The 21,380-nt window shown below is 38.0% G+C and overlaps 3 protein-coding genes across 3 annotated transcripts; all 3 read left to right on the top strand.

Moving 5' to 3' along the window:
- Positions 1–3,871: 3,871 nt before the first annotated feature.
- LOC310649946 (olfactory receptor 6X1-like) lies at positions 3,872–4,738 on the top strand (the record flags this gene model as incomplete). The annotated part of the gene is made up of 1 exon (XM_083378778.1): positions 3,872–4,738. One exon carries the CDS (start codon positions 3,872–3,874, stop codon positions 4,736–4,738), a length of 867 nt encoding a protein of 288 aa, XP_083234904.1.
- A 2,967-nt stretch (positions 4,739–7,705) lies between these two features.
- Positions 7,706–9,427, top strand: LOC310649945 (olfactory receptor 6X1-like; the record flags this gene model as incomplete). The annotated part of the gene is made up of 2 exons (XM_083378777.1): positions 7,706–7,726; positions 8,465–9,427. 2 exons carry the CDS (start codon positions 7,706–7,708, stop codon positions 9,425–9,427), a joined length of 984 nt encoding a protein of 327 aa, XP_083234903.1.
- Positions 9,428–17,243: 7,816 nt separating this feature from the next.
- Positions 17,244–18,194, top strand: LOC310649944 (olfactory receptor 6X1-like; the record flags this gene model as incomplete). Its single annotated transcript, XM_083378776.1, has 1 exon — positions 17,244–18,194. One exon carries the CDS (start codon positions 17,244–17,246, stop codon positions 18,192–18,194), a length of 951 nt encoding a protein of 316 aa, XP_083234902.1.
- Positions 18,195–21,380: the final 3,186 nt, after the last annotated feature.

Genomic DNA, 21,380 nt, shown 5'->3' with positions numbered 1-21,380 from the left:
CATGTTTAAACACTTTTTCATTTGAATATATCTATTGATATGTAAAATTATAAAATGTTTTTAATGATTTTTGCACAGGGATTTGGATTTCCTTTTAACTCTTTCTTTAAGAAAAAATATATTTTCATGGGGAATTCTATCAAACTGAAGCTATTCCCTCAAAACACCCACAGAAAAGAAGTTAATTTTAGGAAAAACCATTGAGAAACCATTGTGAAATGAATCAGTTATAGTTTTCTAACTGTCCCCATGAAAGTTTCTGATAATACAATTATATTCCAGAAAATACCAAATGATAATATAAGCACTATGATATTTAAATAATAATAAAAAGATTTGAATCCAATTGATATGAGTTTTCACTATTATTGTTGACTTTTATACCTTTCCTCTGAATTTATGCAGATTCAGCACTCTAAAAATCCCCGTTTCAATCAAATAGTTTGAAATCTCTGTTTCAGTCAAGGAGTTAAGTTTCTATTTATTTAGTTATTTATTTATTTTATTCGATTTATATACTGCCCTTTCCCGAAGGAAAAAAAAATATTTATTACACCTAGTTCTTTATTGTTTATGCAATAAACTTGCTTCTGATCTTAGAACTTTTCCAAAAGTTCTGTCCTGACCTTTCTTTTGCCAACTGACCTGTAGTACTTGCCAATGTCATCAATCCATCTTTTATTAAGTCTCTTTCATGGATGCTTTTTGTCAAGTGGAATTCATTCTGCGAATTGCCTTGGTCCAGTTCTTCTTGCTATGTGACCAGCCCATTCCCATTCCAATTCTTTTACTCTCTTGATTATATTGTATACTTTCATTTGTTCTCCAATCCATGTGAAGCTCTGTTTTGTTTTGTAATGCCAAGCATGTATCTTTCCATGGCTTTTTGTGCCACTCGTAACTTTTGTACTGATTGTGAGGTTAGTGTCCATGTTTCACCAGCATATGATAGAGCAGGTAGCACACACACTGATTGAAAACATTTCTCTTCAAGCATTGGGGAGGTTGTCCTTGAAAATTACACTTAGCTTGTAGAATGCCTGCCAACCATATTTAACATGCTGTTCAATGGAAATATAGATGTATGCAGTGGTGGGATTCAAATATGTGAACAACCGGTTCTCTGTGTGGTTGCTGCTTCCAGAAGTCCATTCTGGGCCTGGGCAACAAAAAATTAGCTACCGGTTCTGCCAAAGTGGTGTGAACTGGCTGAATCCCACCACTGGATGTATGGGTATATCTTTTTTTAAAAAAATGATTTTCTATTATTACATCTACATATTTGAAAAGCAACGTGGCAGCTGAGTACAATAATTCCATTACATTTAGATATCATTAGTACAGATCTCAGAGTATTACAATAACTGTTCCCTCTCTTTTCCCCTTAATATATACTGTCTCTTATTTGAAACAACACAATTCTTATTCTATCAATCAAACAGAAAGTAACTTTCTAACATTTATCCATAGTTTTTAGTTTATATATGTCTTAATTGTTTTAACATTCAATCTTTTAGAGAATTAATGACCTAATAATTTTTTCTCAATTTTAATTTTCCATTAATATTTAAATTTAATGTTTAATATTTATCATTTCCAAATTTTAAATGACCCCAACTCCTATCACAATTCCTCCCAAAGCCTAGTGTTCAGGATACACATCTTATCTATATAGGTTTCTACCATCTACATCAACAAATTAATAATGCAAGCTAATATTCTTATTTTCTAATAATTCTCAAATATCTTAAGATCTTAAATTTAAAAAAAACAAAATTTCTTTTATTTCCATGTTTAGTATTTCCTCTTTTTTAAACTATTAGTATTTATTCCACAAATCAATATTCCAATATTCCAATTTACTTGTTAGTGTTTATACTTCTAAATTTTACTTAACCAAATTTTTCTTTATCTCAACTCATAGCAGTATCTTGTATTCAATCTCAATTGTTTTAACATTCAATCTTTTAGACCATCAATGACCTAGTAAATTTTTCCCAATTTTAATTTTCCCTTAATATTTAAATTTAACATTTAATATTCATCATTTCCAGATTTTTAATTGACCCCAATTCCTTTATCACACTTCCTCTCAAAGTCTAGTATTCAGGATACACATCTTATATATAGATTCTCACCATCTACATCAACAGATTAATAATACAATATAATATTCTTATTTTCTAATATTTTTCACATATCTTAAACTTAATAACCAAAATAACCAAAACCAAAATATCTATCTATCTATCTGTCTGTCTGTCTGTCTGTCTGTCTGTCTGTCTGTCTGTCTGTCTGTCTGTCTGTCTGCCTGCCTGCCTGCCTGCCTGCCTGCCTATCTATCTATCTATCTATCTATCTATCTATCTATCTATCTATCTATCTATCTATCTATCTATCTATCTATCTATCTATCTACTGTAAGCAAATTATAAAGAAGCAATCTTCTTATAAAAGACGTTCTCAATGGTGGTCCTGTCTATTGAATATCATTCCACTGGAAATAACTTTGATTACCACCTTGATACTTTTTCAGAAGTCAGTATAAATTTCTGAGTCTTTTCCCAGTTGTGATATAACCAAAATAGCACAAAATAGTAAATTTTTCTTTCTTTTGAGACTCATGGCCTTTCAGAAAGAAAATATTTGTTTGTCAGGCAGTGTACAAATTTGTTTGTTTGTGAGAACTGAGCAAGATGAAGGAGTAATTGTACTTCTGAAATAGGGTGTCAAGTTTTATTGAATTTATTCACTCAGTCAAAATAGACAACTCCACTGAATCAATGTAAGGCAAGTTGTCTAGATCAAATCAGATCTTTGGACAGCTTCAATTCCTCAGAATTCTTTTGATGTCAAAATATTCAACTATACAACCTCAAATATTACATTGGAATTATGCCTAACAAATTATTTGGGAAATACTCTATAGGTACATTGCAAAGATACTCATGGGAAATTAAAGGCTAATGTCCATAGAGACTGTCTTCCATGCTTCTGTAGAGCAGAAGCAAATAAACTTTATATGATGCAAACTGTTAGATAAGCTTTAAATGTTAATGAAAATATTTCTCAAAGGGTCTACCATTTTTCCCTGAAGATCATTTTCTATGGTTCTTGAAAACATTGCCTTCATAAAGTTGGAGTGATAGGTACTGTATTTTAAGAAGACAGGGCATGTAATGAAATAAGAACAAGTCAAGGTAAGTGAGGAGAGATCTTTAGGTTCATGATCTTGGCTTTTATATTTCTAGAGTCCTTTATTTACTTTCATATTTCTATCGCATCCCATGTTTGTTTTTCAGTATTTTACTCCTCTTTTCTTTAGATAATTAACAATGTAAAGAAGGTTCCTTGCACAGGTGTATGGAACTCTGTGAGCCAAGAATTGCCAAGTTCCCAAGTTCTAATTTGTATCAAAATATTTCAACTGTAGGCTATATCTACCAAAGATATCGTTATATTTTTAAGATTCCCCAAATGATAAATTTTCAACAGTGATACATTTCACAGATGATATTATTTTCAAATAGTATTCTTTTGGTTCCGGCCTCATGTGTTTTGGGATTTCAGTTATGGGCCTTTAGTCATCATTAACTGATAATCAAATATATTTATTTAATTACAGCTGCTATATAATAGCTGTACATAACCTTTGTTTCTTTGATGTGAAAATTACCTCTTGTGGCCTCCCTGTTGAACTCAGAATACTAGTTTTTGAAAAAGGACTTTACAAATTTGTCTAAATCTTGTGTCAATGAAGATTCCATATTTTATCTTTTTGTAACAGGAGGGGAAGATGAATTTGACCAATTGCACAAGAACAACTGAATTTATTCTTGTTGGGATGCCACGTGTTTGGGGAATGGAAAGGATGATGTATGCAAGTGTCTTTCTGCTCTACATCCTGTGTCTATTGGGCAATGGGCTCATCATTGTCATGGTACTTGTGGACCACTATCTACAGAAACCCATGTATTTCTTCCTTAGCAACCTTTCTTTCAAAGACATTGGACACACCACCACCTTTATGCCTAAACTGTTGTTCAATTATCTCTCTGCTAATAACTCCATCTGTTTTTATTGCTGTTTAATACAATTATGTTTCTATTTCCTTTTTGGGGTCACTGAATTTTTCATTATCACATTGATATCCTTGGATAGATATTTAGCCATTTGCCATCCATTGAGACACTCCACTATCATGACTTCGGGGATCTGCCTTAAACTGTCAATATCAGCCTGGTTTGGTGGATTTCTCTCCATAATTTGCCAGGTAGTGATGATTGCAAACTTGCCCTACTGCTCTTCCAACATTATCAATCATTTCTTTTGCGATGTTGGACCCATGTTGAAGATTGCAGGAGGAGATTCACATCTTATTGAAGTCCTTGGCTTCCTTCTTGTTGTGGTCTTGATTATGTCCTCCCTGCTTTTTACCCTCATTTCTTACTTCTTTATCCTCTCCACCATTCTTCAAATGCCTTCAACCTCAAGGCAGCAGAAGGCCTTTTCAACATGTGCTTCACATCTGGTTGTGGTCAGCATTCTGTATGGATCAGTCTTTTTCGTCTACTTAAGACCAACTGTCAAAAACTCTTCCTTCAGTAAGATGAAGTCTGTCTCCATATTGTATACCATGATCACCCCCGTGCTCAATCCTTTCATCTACACAATTAGGAACAATGAAGTGCAGGATTCTGTACGCAGAATGCTAGGAAGAAAAGTTCCAGGTTTCTGAAATCTCTAAGTATCTCCAAGCCAACCCTATGTTAAAAGAAATGGGAAGTCATTCCATTTGCAAACAGAAAATAAAATGTAAGGTAATTTGTCTTTTGAAGGACTCCTTTATATGTGTGCTTCTCCTGGACAGGGTGTGCCAAAAATATCAATAGCACTTAGACTTATATACTGCTTTGCAGTGCTTTACAGACCTCCCTAAGCAGTTTACAAAGTCAGCATATTGCCCCCAACAACCTGGGTCCTCATTTTACCGATCTCAGAAGGATGGAAGGGGGAGTCAACCTTGAGCCAGTGAGAATCAAACTGTCAAACTGCTGGCAGCTGGCAGTCAGCAGAAGTAACCTGCAGTACTGCATTCTAACCACTGCACTACCATCATTCAAGATTGTTGAAATATGTCAGACTTGCCTGAATTAACAAAAAGGGAAAGAGTGAATAACCTTCAAATGGAGGGCAATCTGTTCTTTTCTGTTTGATAGATGCTTTGTTCAGAAGCATTTGTAAATATTGTATAAAGTACAATAAGGTATCCATGATCAACTGAGTTTCAAATGAAGAAATAAAGGTGAGACTCTTTTAAGTGTCCAAGCTGGGATGTAATGGTTCGATAAAACTGATATTCATACAATAGATATACACTTTTATAAAATGTTGAAATTTCCTTGTTTTTAATATGGACAATGAGGAATGTATAGGTAAAGTTTTGATAAACATATTGCTTGAAAAAGAGGTCTTGTGGCTCAGTGGCTTAATGGTCTCTGCTTAATGGTGGTTTGAGCCCTAGCACTGCATGGTGGGGTGAACTCCTATCACTTGCTCAGCTTCTGTCACTTAGCAATTCAAAAGCATATTCTATGAGAGAAGATAAATGGGTACTACTTCAGTGGGGAGATGAGCCAGTCCTTCATGCAGGCAGTTGGAATTCTGCCAGCTCTTAATCTTCCAGGTTGTGAGGCCTATTTGCGAGGCAGCTCTGGTGAAGAGAGAGGGCCTTGGGTGATGCTGCAGGAAAAGTCACTCCTCTTTCTTTTTGGTGCAATATTAGATAACCTTCCTTGGAAAGTGTGCAAGCGTGTACAACAACAGTGCTAGTAAACTACTAGTTTGCAATAGCATTGTTGTCTAATGTAATAGCATCATACAACAACAACAACAACAACAACAACAACAACAACAACAACAATAATAATAATAATAATAATAATAATAATAATAATAATAATAATGTACAGAAACACTCAGATGGAGGCCAAATTGGTTTCTTATCCATCTCTAGGCAATCAAGGATAAGATTTTTTTGGGGGGTGGGGTGGGGTGTGTGATTACATTCCAGTTGGTTCATTAAGGTTATCACAATGAATTGAGTTTATATTGTAATGTGTTTCAAATAAAGTTTGTTTTCTAGCTCTTTTCCTTGAATTGCAATACTTGGAAATTCTATACCCTAAAACAGTGTGGTACATTGGTTGACCTATTGGGCTAGGAAAGGAAAGGTATGGGTTCAAGTCTCTCTTAGTCCTGGAAGCTCACAGATGACCTTAGATCAGTCCCATCCCATACAGAGAGCACGTCTTCTGGGGAAATATTGGAGGGATATCTATCTGACAAGAAGAAAATCACTCTCAACATGTTTGTCCTTGTTCCCTGAGAAGTATCATTTACACATTGGAGAGCATGTCTGCAGAGCTTTCCAAATGTTATAAATGCATGAACTTCTTTCTAGGAGGAGAACAATTGGGACCCAGAAGATAGTAGGAGTGAGGAAGGAAAAAAAAAGTCCTGCAGCAGAGTCAGAGTGTGACTCTTGAATCCTAAAAATGATCCTTGGATGATGTAAGATTTTCATTTCTAAGTATGCTTACATTTTATTGACAATCTGAACTGGCTTACTTGGCCTATCCTAGATCTGACATTTTATGACCTCTAATTTTAGGTACTATTCTACTGCCACGTGGAATTATATCATCATAAAATCCCAGAATTGGAAGGAGACAATTGGGTCATTCCATTCCACCTCCTATCCCATTTTGGTACAAAAAAAAAATCCAAACTTAAGCATCTAAACAAGATATTTCTATTCTCTAGTCTCCAGGTAAATACGACCGCTCGTGAACAGACCTCAATCTTTAATGCAGATAAATTAGGGGAGGTGACGGTGGGACACAACATAGAATGTGTAATGGAATCATACATCATACGACACAATTACGGAACACACATCATTGTACAATAACATCCTAATGCACATGGCATGATTTTGGTGTCTTCATAATTACGAGCAACTGTGCTACCTCCAATACTTCCTTCCCTATTATTGAGACTTTGAAGGGTCTTTGACAACTTAACAACATTCAGGAGACTCTATTTTTTGGGAATGAGACTTGAAAGTTGGTTCAAATGAGTCATGCTGATAACAAATAATGTATTCTGGGCATAATCTTTGGATATTTATGTGAATGGAGAGACAAATATCTTTAGAAATGGTACCTCAAACTTCTGTAGAAACTGGAGCACTACATCACTAAAGGTTTTACACTTTCAATTTTTAAAGTTGAAGAGGAATGGGAACTAGACCAACCATAGAAGAGTTTCATAGTTTATCCTTGTTGATTTGCCTCCAGAGGACCTCCAGAGGGCTCCTATCTTGGGATGCACTTTAAGTTTTATCCAAAAGTTATCACCCTCAAGTATATTCTAGCTACAGTGTTCAAATGCTCATGGGAAATTAAAGACAAATATCCTTGGAGACTGTATTCCAAGCTACTGTAAAGAAGAAGAGAATAAACTTTTTATGATGTGATCTTCTAGATGTTCTTTAAATGTTAAGGGAAATATTTTTCATGAAGTCTACCATTTCCCCTGGTCACAAGATATGATGAATTATTTTCTATGTTTCTTCAAAATACTGTCTTAATGAATGGATACTGAGGTGGAGTGAAATGTATTTGATGAAAAGAAGGTGGTAATGAAGGAAGAACAAGTCAAGGTAAGGATGAAGAGCTCTTTAGGTCCATCTTTTTTAGAATGAACACTTGAAACAGAATTCCCAAGATAGCATAGTTGCTTATAATTATGAGGACACCAAAATCATGCCATGTGCATTAGGAACTGCAAAAAGAACCATGATTTCTTAGCATATGTTCAAATCCACCTCCACACATGGCTATTGTATTTTTTGAGCTCTTTATAAATTTCATATTTCTATCACAACCTATGTTTTATGTTCCAGTATTTTACTAGTCTTTCCTTAGATAACTAATAATGTAAAGACAGTTTCTGCACAGAAGTATGGGACTTTGTGATTCCATAAGAGTAAAGTTTCAACTGCAAACTGCATATATTCTCTCCTATCAAGTTCTATTTTTTATCAAATTATTTCACATGTACTCTCTATCTTCCAAAAATGTCATTATATTTTTTAAGAATTTAAAAATTTCACACATGAAACTAATGGCTAATAATAGTGGCTTTTTGTTTTTTGTTTTCATTGTGCATTCATGAGAATCCAGTGATGGGCTTTGAGATATCATAATTGATATTCAAATATCTATATGCAAGTGTCTTATTCAGTGAGCATAATTCCACACAACCTTTGTTATCTTGATATAAATATCAAATCTTGTATACTAGCTCTTACATCACAATAGCAGTTTCTGGGGAAAATCTTGAGAAATGTAGCTGAATCTTGATTCAGTGAAGATTGCATGTTTTCTCTTTTTTGCAGCAGGAGAAGAACATGAATTTGACCAACTGCACAAGAATAACTGAATTTGTTCTTGTTGGATTGCCACGTATTTGGGGAATGGAAAATGTGATGTATGCCAGCATCTTTTTGCTCTACATCCTGAGTTTGATGGGCAATGGGCTCATCATTATGATAGTAATCAAAGATCATCATCTTCATAAACCCATGTATTTCTTCCTTAGCAACCTTTCTTTCAAAGACATGGGACACACCACCACATTTATACCCAAGATGTTGCTCAATTATCTCTCTGATAATAATTCCATCTGCTTCTTTTGCTGTATAATACAGATGTATTTTTATTTTCTTTTTGGGGTCACTGAATTTTTTATCATCACTTTGATATCCTTGGATAGATACATAGCCATTTGCTATCCTTTCAGATACACCATTATCATGACTTCAGGGGTCTGCCTTAAACTGGCAATAGGAGCCTGGTGTGGAGGGTTTTTCTCCATTTTGTATCAGCAACTAATCACAGTAAACCTACCCTTTTGTACTTCCAACATTATCAATCATTTCTATTGTGATCTTGGACCTGTGTTGAAGATTGCAGGGGGAGATACACATGTCATTGAAGCCCTTGGCTTCCTTGTTGCTGTGGTTGTGGTTGTGTCTTCCCTGATTTTCACCCTCATTTCTTACCTCTTCATCATCTGGACCATTCTTCAAATGCCTTCAATCTCCAGGCAGCAGAGGGCCTTTTCAACATGTGCTGCACATCTGGTTGTGGTCAGCCTGTTGTACGGGTCAGTCTTTTTTGTCTACTTAAGACCAACTATCAAGAACTCTTCCTTTAGTATGACAAAATATGTCTCCATACTGTATACTTTCATCACCCCTGTGCTCAATCCTTTCATCTACACCATTAGGAACAATGATGTGAAAGATTCTGTACGCAGAATAATTGGAAGAAAGATTACTGGTCTCAGGCATGTCTAAATATCTCTAACCTTAACCAGAGGTGGGATTCAGCCTCTTCGCATCGGTTTGGCAGAACTGGTAGCTAATGTTTTGTTGCCCAGGCCTAGAATGGACTTCTGGAAGCAGCATCCACACAGAGAACTGATTGTTCACATATTTGAATCACACCACTGACCCTAACCATCTATTAAAGTAAATGGGAAGTGATTCTATTTTCCAAGATATTTCTTGTACCTCAAATGACAGCCTAATCTGTCTTTTAAGGACTGCTATACCGTATATGTGTGTTCCTTCAAGTTGGGGAGTGTTCAAAGACATCAACAAAGATTCATAGGATATTTCACATTGCATACCATAATCAAAGAATTCCCCATCTGTCCCCTCATCAATGATTTGGATGAGGGGATAGATGGGGAACTCATCAAATTTGCAGATGACACCAAGCTGGCAGGAATAGCCAATTCTCCAGATATCTAAAGATACAGGAGGATCTGGACAGACTTGAACACTGGGCACTATCTAACAAAATGAAATTCAATTGTGAAAAAAGTAAGGTTCTACATTTAGGCAGGAAAAATCAAATGCACAGGTATAGTATAGGTGGTACCTTGCTCAATAGTAGTAACTGTGAGAGGGATCTCGGAGTCCTTAAATATGAGCCAGCAGTGTGCTGCAGCTGCCAAAAAAGCCAACACAGTGCTAGGCTGCATTAACAGAGGGATAGAATCAAGATCACCTGAAGTACTAGTACCATTTTACAATGCCTTGGGGCCACACCTGGAATATTGCATCCAGTTTTGGTCACCATGATGTAAAAAAGATGTTGAGACTCTAGAAAGAGTACAGAGAAGAGCAACAAAGATGATTGGGGGACTGGAGGCTAAAACATATAGGGAATGGTTGCTGGAATTGGGTATGTGTAGTTTAATGAAGAGAAGGGTGAGGGGTGACATGATAGCAGTGTTCCAATATCTCAGGGGCTGCCACAAAGAAGAGGGAGCCAAGCTATTCTCCAAAGCACCTGAAAGCAGGACAAGAAGCAACGGATGGAAACTAGTCAAGGAGAGAAGCAACCTAGAACTAAGGAGAAACTTCCTGATAGTTAGAACAATTAACCAGTGGAACAACCTGCCTCCAGAAGCGATGAATGCTCCAACACTGGAAGTTTTTAAGAAGAGACTGGACAGCCATTTGTCTGAAATGGTATAGGGTTTCCTGCCTTAGCAGGGGGTTGGACTAGATGACCTCCAAGGTCCCTTCTAACCTATTATTATTATTATTATTATTATTATTATTATTATTATTATTATTATTATTACTATTATTATGAGGTAAAACTGAGTAACATTCAAGTGGAAGGCAACATGTTTTTCCCTTCTTTGTTGAGAAGCATCTCTGTTTACTGTATAAAATAAAATTGGGTACCTGTCAAGGCTCGAAGAATGCTTATGCTGTTTCAGCCATTATTGCTTCTTAGCTTGCCTATGAACTCGGGGGAGGGGAGAATGGAATGCAGACTTCTGATATTGAGAGGCCAGCCCATAAGAACCAAGGACATTCAAGATTGTTTATTGAGAACGAAAGACATTCTCTCTTAATAGTTATCTGAATTATAATTGGATAATGTGACCTGCACAAATAGGGGGAGAGAGACTTTTATACTTTTAATATAGCAAACTAGGTGTAAAATAACCAGAGCTGGTTTTCCTTTCACCTGTGCTGAAATGATGTGCTCAATAAAGTTTTGCATTAGAGATTGGATCGTCTCAGCTGTGCTTACTTTGACGGGTTCATCAGTCAGAACCTTGACAGTACCGCCTGATCAGTTGGGTTTCAGAACAGGATATCAAACTAAGACTACATCTATCATGCTTGCCAGTGTTAAAGTTGGGAAGGCATGGTGCAAGCATCCTGGTTCTCCTTCACCTTCTCACATCTTTCAGATCCATCAATCATGGTATCCATCAGGACTGCTCAAAGGCCTTAGAGTGTGTGGATTGGGCATGATGTTTTGCAAATACCTCTTTTTTCCTATGGTTAGTTGGTGTTTAATAACTGCCTGAGACAATTGACTGTAGTCATTTGTCAATCTGGAATGAGATAATATCCAGCTGCATATTTCTACCTTGGGCCAACCAAGTGATGCTGTCAAGGTGATGCTCTAGTAGAAGCCTGAATAGGGAGGAACAGACTGAGATTCAATACTAGAAAGACCCATTGTCTGGAGATATTTGGACTATATTATCCATGTATTTTGTTAGTCTCAAATTAGGTTATATTTTCACATGTGAGACTGGTGAAAAAGTTGTATTTGTTACTTTATTTTGAAATGTTTTGAATATTGTGTGCTACGAAGAGTTATTATGGATTTGGGCAACTTTAGGAACCATGTAAGTAAATATATAAGTAAATAAACTCACTTTTTCTTTGCTCACTTTTTCTCCATAGTATGTCTTGCTCATTTGCAGAATTGTACTTTAAGAGCTGTGGTGGCGCAGTGGTTAGAATGCAGTACTGCAAGCTAACTCTGCCCACATTTCAATCCTGACCAGCTCAAGATTGATAATACATTATTATGAGAGGGCTGTAAAATACTTTGAAGTGGTATATATGTCTAAGTGCTATTGCTATTTTACTAAATTATTTGCCTAAAATAAGGTATTTTTAAACAGTAGTCTTGAGAATTTGAAACAAGAAATTTTGAGAACTGGATTTGAAGAAAGACATGGCTAACACTGATTCTTGCAAGCACATAGTTCACGTCACTGAACACAAGAACAATATTCAAGTCTTGGGGTTCCTCTTCTCATCTAATATTACAATTATTATATCTATTCAATTTCCCCAATCTAGTGTCCTCAGGTTCATGTCTTGCAGGATTCTTCCTTCCAGATGAGCAAATCCTTAACTGAAAACCAGACCTGCTTATAGTGATGGATATTTTTTTATATTATTATATTATATTATATTATATTATATTATATTATATTATATTATATTATATTATATTATATTATATTATATTATATTATATTATATTATATTATATTATATTATATTATATTATATTATATTATATTATATTATATTATATTATATTATATTATATTATATTATATTATATTATATTATATTATATTATTATATTATTATATTATTATATTATATTATATTATATTATATTATTATATTATATTATATTATATTATATTATATTATATTATATTATATTATATTATATTATATTATATTACATTACATTACATTACATTACTATATTATATTACATTACATTACATTACATTACTATATTATATTATATTATATTATATTATATTATATTATATTATATTATATTATATTATATTATATTATATTATATTACATTACATTACATTACATTACTATATTATATTACATTACATTACATTACATTACTATATTATATTATATTATATTATATTATATTATATTGTATTGTATTGTATTGTATTGTATTGTATTATATTATTATATTTTCCTGATAATATCTTGTTTTCTGTATTAGAGAACAGTTTTTAAAATAAATGAAGTAAAACTTTTCCTAAAGGTATCCTTTGTGCATTAGTTTGATATATCATTTGTTTAATTATGTTGTAAAAAATAATATATATTAGATATATTTTATTTCTAATTCATTTTTTATTTATATAATAGATATAGGTAAAGGTAAAGGTTCCCCTGAACATGCGTGCTAGTCGTTTCCAACTCTAGGGGCCGGTGCTCATCTCCGTTTCAAAGCCGAAGAGCCAGCGCTTGTCCGAGGATGTCTCCGTGGTCATGTGGCCGGCATGACTGGATGCCAAAGGCACACGGAACGCTGTTACCTTCCCACCGGAGTGGTCCCTATTTTTCTACTTGCATTTTTACGTGCTTTCGAACTGCTAGGTTGGCAGAAGCTGGGACGAGTAACAGGTGCTCACTCTGTTACGCGGCACTTGGGATTCGACCTGCCAAACTGCCGACCTTCTGATCGACAGGCTCAGTGTCCTAACCCACACTTTTATAAAAACACTTGTTGAAAATTCCTTGCTTTTAATATGGGCAATGAGGGATGAACAGGAAACATATTAAACCTCTTGGTTGAAAGATACAACGTTATGTATGTAACCACGCAAATGGAGGCCAAATTTGTTTCTTCTCTATATCTAGGCAATCCAGAATAAAGATTCAGGGTGGGTAGGTGATTCCATACCAGTTGGATCATTACAGCTACTATAATGAGTTGACTTTGAATCAAGATCTGTTTCCAATAAAATTTGTTTTCTAAGCATTTTCCTTGACTTGAAATACTTGGAAGTTCTGTACCCTAAAAGAGTGTGGTACATTGGTTGCCATGTTGGACCAGGAAAGAAGAGACATGGGTCGAAGTTGGTCTTAGTCCTGGAAGCTCACAGGTGACCTTGGGTCAGTCATGTCCTATACAGAGAGCAGTTCTTCTGGTGAAATATTGGACGCATTTCACTCTGATAGGAAGAAATAACAGATGATAAAGGGTCTGAAAGCTAAATTATATGATGAATGGTTAAGGGAACTAGGTACATCTAGCCTAATAAAGTCAAGTTTTAGGGTAACCTGATAGCTCTTTTCCAGTACTTGAATGGCTCTCACAGAGAAGAGGGGATTGACCTATTCTCCAAAGCACTTGAACGTAGGACAAGAAGCAATAGGTGGAAGCTAATCAAAGAGAAGTCCACCCTGGAACTAAAGAGAAATTTCTGGATAGTGTGAAAGATTAATCAACAGAACAGCTTCCTTTCCAGAGTTTGGGTGTTCCACCACTGGAGTCCCAAAGCTGCTTTTTCAAGAAGCAACTGGACTTTCTTGTTTTTCTTTGAAGATGTTTCATTTCTCATCCAAGAACCTCTTCAGCTCTGACTGGATAGTGGGGAATGGAAGCCACAACTATCAAAACACAACAACACAAATGACAAAAAGCCAAGTTTTCTGCCCTACAGCTTAGACTTCCATTCCCCACTATCCAGACAGAGATGAAGAAGCTTCTTGGATGAGAAGCAAAATGTCTTCAAAGAAACATAAGAAAATCCAGTTGCCTCTCTCAAGGGTTTCTGCCTTGGGGAGGGAGTTGGACTAGAAGATCTTTCCAACCATATGATTCTATTTGTCTATGAAATGATGGGGATGAGGGGTACAATACTGAAATAATCATTATCTCATACATCATATGACACAATTACGTAGTGCACATCATTGGATGATGATATCATAAGGCACAGGACATGATTTTGGGGTCTTCATTATTACAACCAACTTTAATGTCTATGGAATTCTGGGACTTGAGGTCCACATATCATAACATTGCCATGTTTGGAAAACACTAATTTGTAAGGCTTCTGATTACCTAAATGTTCTTGCCACTGACTCACCAAAAGTGAAGGGGATATCAAATCTGCAGATCCAGAACACTATGCTGAAAATCTTAACTTTGAATTCCATGGAAAAATGAATGGGGGAAAAGGAAAAAAAGGGAAGAAAATCATTATTTGATATCATCTCCAATCTGTTCCTTCACTGTTTCATAGTGTCTTCAAAGAGTCTCAGAAGACTTAATAATATATAAAAGACACTACATCTGAGAATGGCCCTTAGAATTTGGTCCAGATGAAACCAGATGCCATTCATGTTGATTCCAATTTATCTTTTCTGGGCATAGTCTATCTATATGTAAGGTTACTGGCAGTGGTGGGATTCAAATACCTGAATAACCAGTTCTCTGTGTGGATGCCATTTCTGGATGGATGCATTTGAGGTGGGCTGTTCTGCTCCTGGGAGTCCTCCCTGGCTCAAAAACGGACTTCCGGAAGTGCCATCCATGCACTTCCGATGGGCCATTCTGGGCTTGGGAGTCCTCCCGTGGCTCAGAACAGACTTCCAGATATGGCATCCACACACTTCCGGTGGGCCATTCTGGACCTGAGAGGCCTCCCCAGCTCAGGATGGACTTCCAGAAGTGGCATCCATGCACTTGCAGCAGTGTGTTCTGGGCCTTGCAAAAAAGGGCTTAGGGCATCAGCCAGTTCACCAAAGTCAACAAAAAGTTAGCTACCAGCTCTACAGAACTGATACAAACTAACTGAATCCCACCACTGGTTATAGGAACATACAGATATTTCTAGAAATGATATCTTAACCTTCTGTAGAAAATGAAGCATTGCATCAGTGAAGGTTTTACTTTTTTTGGTTTTCTGCAGTTGTAGAAAAATAGGAATTATGCTGACTATAAAAGAGTTTGTGTTTGTTAGTGTGCCTCCTGTCTTGGGATGGCATTTGAAGATGCATCCAAAGCATATCATCCTTGAGTATGTTCTAGTTATAGAGCAGGGATGCTCATGGGAAATTAAAGCAGATATCCTTAGAGATTGTATTCCAAGTTTCTGTAGAGAATCAGTAATTAAACTTTATATGACGCAATCTGCTAGATGCTGTTGAAATATTAAGGAAAATGTTGCTCAAGAAGTTGTGACACTCCACTGATGGTCATTTTGAAATCACACCGGGTATTCAAATGTGAGTTCGATCCTAGTTAGTGGCAGATCTTCCTCTGATGTGACCTTGGTGCTCTCTGAGCTTGCTTGTTTTCTTGCAGATGTTTCATTACCCTAACGAGGTAGTAAGGAGTGCTGTTTGCTGTCAGTGTACATTCTGGTGTCTTGCCTGTCTAAGTGGGTGGGGGCAGTCTTAGGGATTCTTTAGATGGGTTGTTTACTAATGGCTCTTTGGCCGTTTTTAATTGGGTTATTGTTTACTTGATTGTTGACCTTGGAGTTAATCTATGCTAATCTGAGTGCTGATTACAGATGGGGAGGTTCTGGAGTCTTTTTTTCTCTTTGGGGCTGGTTGATTGTCTCTTTTGCATAGTCTACAGATGTTGTTAATGTCTATCTGTCTACTGATGGCTGATTTGTCAGAGTGTCAGACTTCTAGAAATTCCCTGGCATTTTTGGATTTGGCCTGGTGTTAGGATTGTCACATTTTCCCAATTCAAACTATGGTTAAATCTGCCTATAGGTTGTGAAATGAAAGAATTTTCATCATGCCTTTTGACTGCCAGTTGGTGTTCATGGATGAGTTCTGACAAGTCTTCTGCCTGTTTGACCTACACAGTGATTGTTGCAGTTCTTACATTGTATGTTGTAGATGGCTCCTGTTGCTGGGTCTTTTGGTTATTTTAGGATGTTTTGAAGGGCTTTAGTTGGCTTATGTGCTGTGCTGATTCCATGTGGTTGTAGTTATCCACTTGCAGTTTCTGGGATATTCTTGAAGTATGGCAGTGTAATTCTTTTCAGGGTTTGTCTTGGTTATGCTCTATTGGGATGAGTGATCAGGTACTTTTTGATGAAGTTGCAAGGGTATCCATTTTGTTGGAATGTGTTGCATAGATGCTCTATTTCCCTTTTCTCCTGTTCTGAGTTGCTGCAATGTGTTTCCCCTTTTTTCCTTTTCTCTCTCTCTCTCTCTGGGCACAATGAGTTATTGTTTGCTATGAATTTCACAGAGGCATCAGGAAGGGCCTCCATCCAGTAAACATTCAAGCTCTGTTCAGTCGCCCCAACTCTACCCCAGTGCAAAAGATCACAGGGTTGTTCAAAGAACAAAAATCCAAATGTGTATATTGAATGTCTTATTCAGCTACTATATCTACTGACAACTTTTGTTAGTTTGATTTTAAAATCAAGTCTTGTGTTCTGTCTCTTGCAATAGTTGTTTCTGAAAAAGGTCTTCAGAAATCTTGATCGCGTGAAGATCCCACACCTTTTGCAATAAAAGGGTGAAGATGAACTTGACCAATTGCACAAGAGCCACTGAATTTATTCTTGTTGGATTGCCAAGTGTTTTGGGACTGGAAAGGTTGATGTATGCCAGCATCTTTCTGTTCTACATCCTGAGTCTGATGGGCAACGGGCTCATCATTATGATAGTAATCACAGATCACCATCTCCAGAAACCCATGTATTTCTTCCTTAGCAACCTTTCTTGCACTGGCATTGGACACACCACAGCCTTTATACCCAAACTGTTGCTTAATTATCTCTCAGCTAATAATTCCATCTGTTTTTATTGCTGTCTAATACAAATGTGCTTCTATTTCCTTTTTGGAGTCACTGAATTTTTTATCATCACTTTGATATCCTTGGATCGATATGTAGCCATTTGCTATCCTTTGAGATATGCCATCATCATGTCCTCTAGAATTTGCCTTAAACTGTCAATATCAGCCTGGTTTGGAGGATTTTTCTCCATAATTTGCCAGGTAGTGATGATTGCAAACTTGCCCTACTGCATGTCCAACATTATCAATCATTTCTATTGTGATGTTGGACCTGTGCTGAAAATTGCTGGAGGAGATACACATCTCATTGAAGCCCTTGGCTTCCTTGTTGCTGTGGCTGTGATTGGGTCCTCCCTGGTTTTTACCCTCATTTCTTATCTCTTCATATTGTACACTGTTCTTCGACTGCCTTCAACCTCCAGGCAGCAGAGGGCCTTTTCAACATGTGCTTCACATTTGGTTGTGGTCAGCCTTTTGTATGGGTCAGTCTTTTTTGTCTACTTAAGACCGAACGTCAAAAATTCTTCCTTTGGTATGATGAAGTCTGTCGCCATACTGTACACTTTCATCACCCCTGTGCTCAATCCTTTCATCTACAGCATTAGGAACAATGAAGTGAAAGATTCTGTATCAAAAATGGTAAAAAGGATGGTTGCAAGTCTCCGAAATCTCTAATTATTGCCAACCCTTACCCTCATTTAAAAGAAGTGCGAGGCATCCAATTTTTGCAATAGATTTCTTGTATATGTGTGTTTTCCTTCAGGTTGGGGACTGCCAAAGATATCAGTGAAGATTGTTATTTCACATTGCCTACCTTAACAAAGAAGGAAGAGTGACTAAAGTTCAACTGGAAAGCAACGTGTTTTTTTTTCAGTTTGATGAGAACTTCATTGAGAAGCCTCTGCAAACACTCTATAAGATAAAATTAGTCACTCATGATCAGTTGAGTTTCAGAAAAGGCAATAAAAGTGAGGCTGCACCAAAGATGCTTGTCAGTGTTAAAGTTGGGAAGGCATGGTACAAGCATCCTTGACCTTCTTAGTCAACTTTCAGTATTGTTAATCTTGGTATCCATCTGGACTGTCTAAGGGCATTAGAACAGACATGTCAAACTTGCGACATCATGTGATGTCACATAATGTACTGGGACAGTTTTGCCATTGCTGGCAATGGGGTGGGCGTGGCTTCCGGATGATGCGTTTGGCCCGTGGGCCCCCAGTTTGACACCCCTTTATTAGAGTGTATGGATTGGCCATGCTGTTTCATGTATATCTCTCCTTTTTCTGTGGATAGTTTCAGTTGGTGCTTAACATCTACAAGAGGCAATTGAGTGAGATCATCTTTCAGCATATAGTCCTGGGCCTTGGTGTATAGTCTATAAGTCACGGAAATGTCTTTGGAGAATGCTGGCTCCCTTGACTATAAATCAGAGATGAGCACTGCCCTCCAGAATCGGACATGACTGGACAGGGGAATCCTTTCCACTTATTCCTCAGTTGGCTTGAAAAATGAATTCCAAAGCAACTGCTTTTTTCAACAATAGATTGCTACCCAGCCCCCCACCCCCAGCTGAACAGCTCGTAAGCTATTCTGAAGCACAACTCTCGAAGTTACTTGCAGACCACTGTGGAATGGGGCATCTTCTGGGGTGATTTAGGACTCTCCCTAACCCAGGAGAGTAATATAACCTAAAGCATTGCCAGCTCTTTCGGTTGGTAAGTTGAAAAAGCAACAATCCAGAGAAAACCCCTTCAGAAAAACTCAGGGAGCCCTTCCTGGGCTTGCCGTCACTTGCCCATCTTCATCGGAAGTCCGAATGGGAAGGAACAGACTGTGGTTCGAACTCAGAAGCACCACTTTCCTGGAGATATTTGCACTCTATTGTCCCAGATATTTTGTTAGTATTTTAATATTCAGTATTTTGTACTTCTAAGATTAATTAATTAGTTGGGTAACCTTAGTAATGTAATGTAACGTATAAACAAACAAACAAACAAACAAATAATAATAATTGCCTCACTCTTTCTCCAATATATGCTATGTTCACTTGCAGCATTGTGCTCTTTTTCTAAATCATTTCCCCCCCGAGTAATGTCTCTTTTATAGTCAGCATAATTCCTATTTTTCTTCAACTGCAGAAAACAAAAAAAGCAAAATATTCACTGATTTATTTATTTATTTATTCTTTGGATTTATATACCGCCCTTTCCCGAAGGACTCAGGGCGGTTTACAGGATATTTAAAAGAAAAATCAATAGAAAAGTTAAAAACAAATTAAAAAAAATTAAATCAATCCCTGAAAGAAAAATAAAAACCCCAGCTAAAGTTAAAATTCTCAGCCTGGGCCAAAGAGCTCGAAGAGCCAGGTCTTCAGGTCCCGGCAGAATGAACAGAGGTCAGGGGCAGTCCTAAGCTCCACGGGCAGCTGGTTCCAGAGGGCAGGCGCACCCACTGAGAAGGCCCTCCCCCTGGGTGTTACCTGCCGGCAACCTTTAACCGGTGGCACCCTGAGAAGACCCTCCCTGTGGGAGCGCACTGGACGAAGGGAGCTTGATGCTGGCAGCAGGTGTTCCCTCAGATATCCCGGACCCTCGCCATTTAGGGCTTTATAGGTCATCACCATCACCTTGAATCTCACCCGAAGGGCAACCGGAAGCCAATGCAGCTCGCGGAGTAGAGATGTTACATGGGAGTATCGGGAAACCCCCATCACAACTCACACGGCTGCATTCTGCACCAGCTGAAGCCTCCCGGTGGTCACCAAGGGCAGCCCCATGTAGAGAGCATTGCAGTAGTCTAAACGGGAGGTCACTGTGCGTAGGGCATCTCGGTCCAGGTGGGGTCGCAACTGGTGCACCAGGCGAACCTGGGCAAAAGACCCCCTGGTCACGGCTCCTATGTGATCTTCAAAATTGATCCGTGAATCAAGGAGGACGCCCAAGTTGTGAGCCCTATCAACAGGGGGTAACACCTCACCCCCCATCGTTAGAGATGGAATAGTCTGGTTAACCTGAGATGCCAGTATGCACAGCCACTCAGTCTTGGCAGGATTGAGACGAAGCCTGTTTCTCCCCATCCAGACCCGAACCGCTTCCAGGCAACGGGACATTACGGCGAGGGCATCGCTGGGTTGGTTCGGGGTGGAGAAAAAAAGTTGGGTATCATCAGCATACTGATGATACCCCACCCCGAAACCACGAATGATCTCACCCAGCAGCTTCATATAGATGTTGAACAGGAGGGGCGAGAGAACCGACCCCTGAGGAACTCCACAAATGAGAGGCCTCGGGGTGGACCTCTGCCCTCCCGTCAACACCGACTGCGAGCGGCCCAGGAGATAGGAGGAGAACCACCGTAAAACAGTGCCTCCCACTCCCAACCCCCTGAGATGCCGCAGTAGGATACCATGGTCGATGGTATCGAAAGCCGCTGAGAGATCTAATAGGACTAGGACAGAGGAACAACCCCTGTCCCAAGCCCGCCAGAGATCATTCACCAGCACGACCAATGCCATCTCCGTGCTGTGCCCAGGCCTGAAACCCGATTGGTATGGGTCCAGATAATCAGTTTCATCCAGGAACAGAGCAAGCTGATGTGCCACCACACTCTCAACAACCTTCGCCAGAAAGCAAAGGTTGGAGACCAGACGATAGTTATTTAAAACAGCTGGGTCCAGGGCAGGCTTCTTGGGGAGGGGGTCTCACCACCGCCTCCTTCAGGGAGGCAGGGAAGACACTCTCCTTCAAGGAAGCAGTTATTACTGCCTGGAACCAGCCTCGTGTCTCCTCCCGAGCCGCATAAACCAGCCAGGAGGGGCACGGGTCCAACAAACAGGTGGTGGAGCTCAGCCTCCTCCTCATC

Source organism: Vipera ursinii (genome assembly GCF_947247035.1).
Source record: "Vipera ursinii genome assembly, chromosome: Z".
NCBI lineage: Eukaryota > Metazoa > Chordata > Lepidosauria > Squamata > Viperidae > Vipera > Vipera ursinii.
This window is presented reverse-complemented; position numbering and strand designations above follow the sequence as displayed.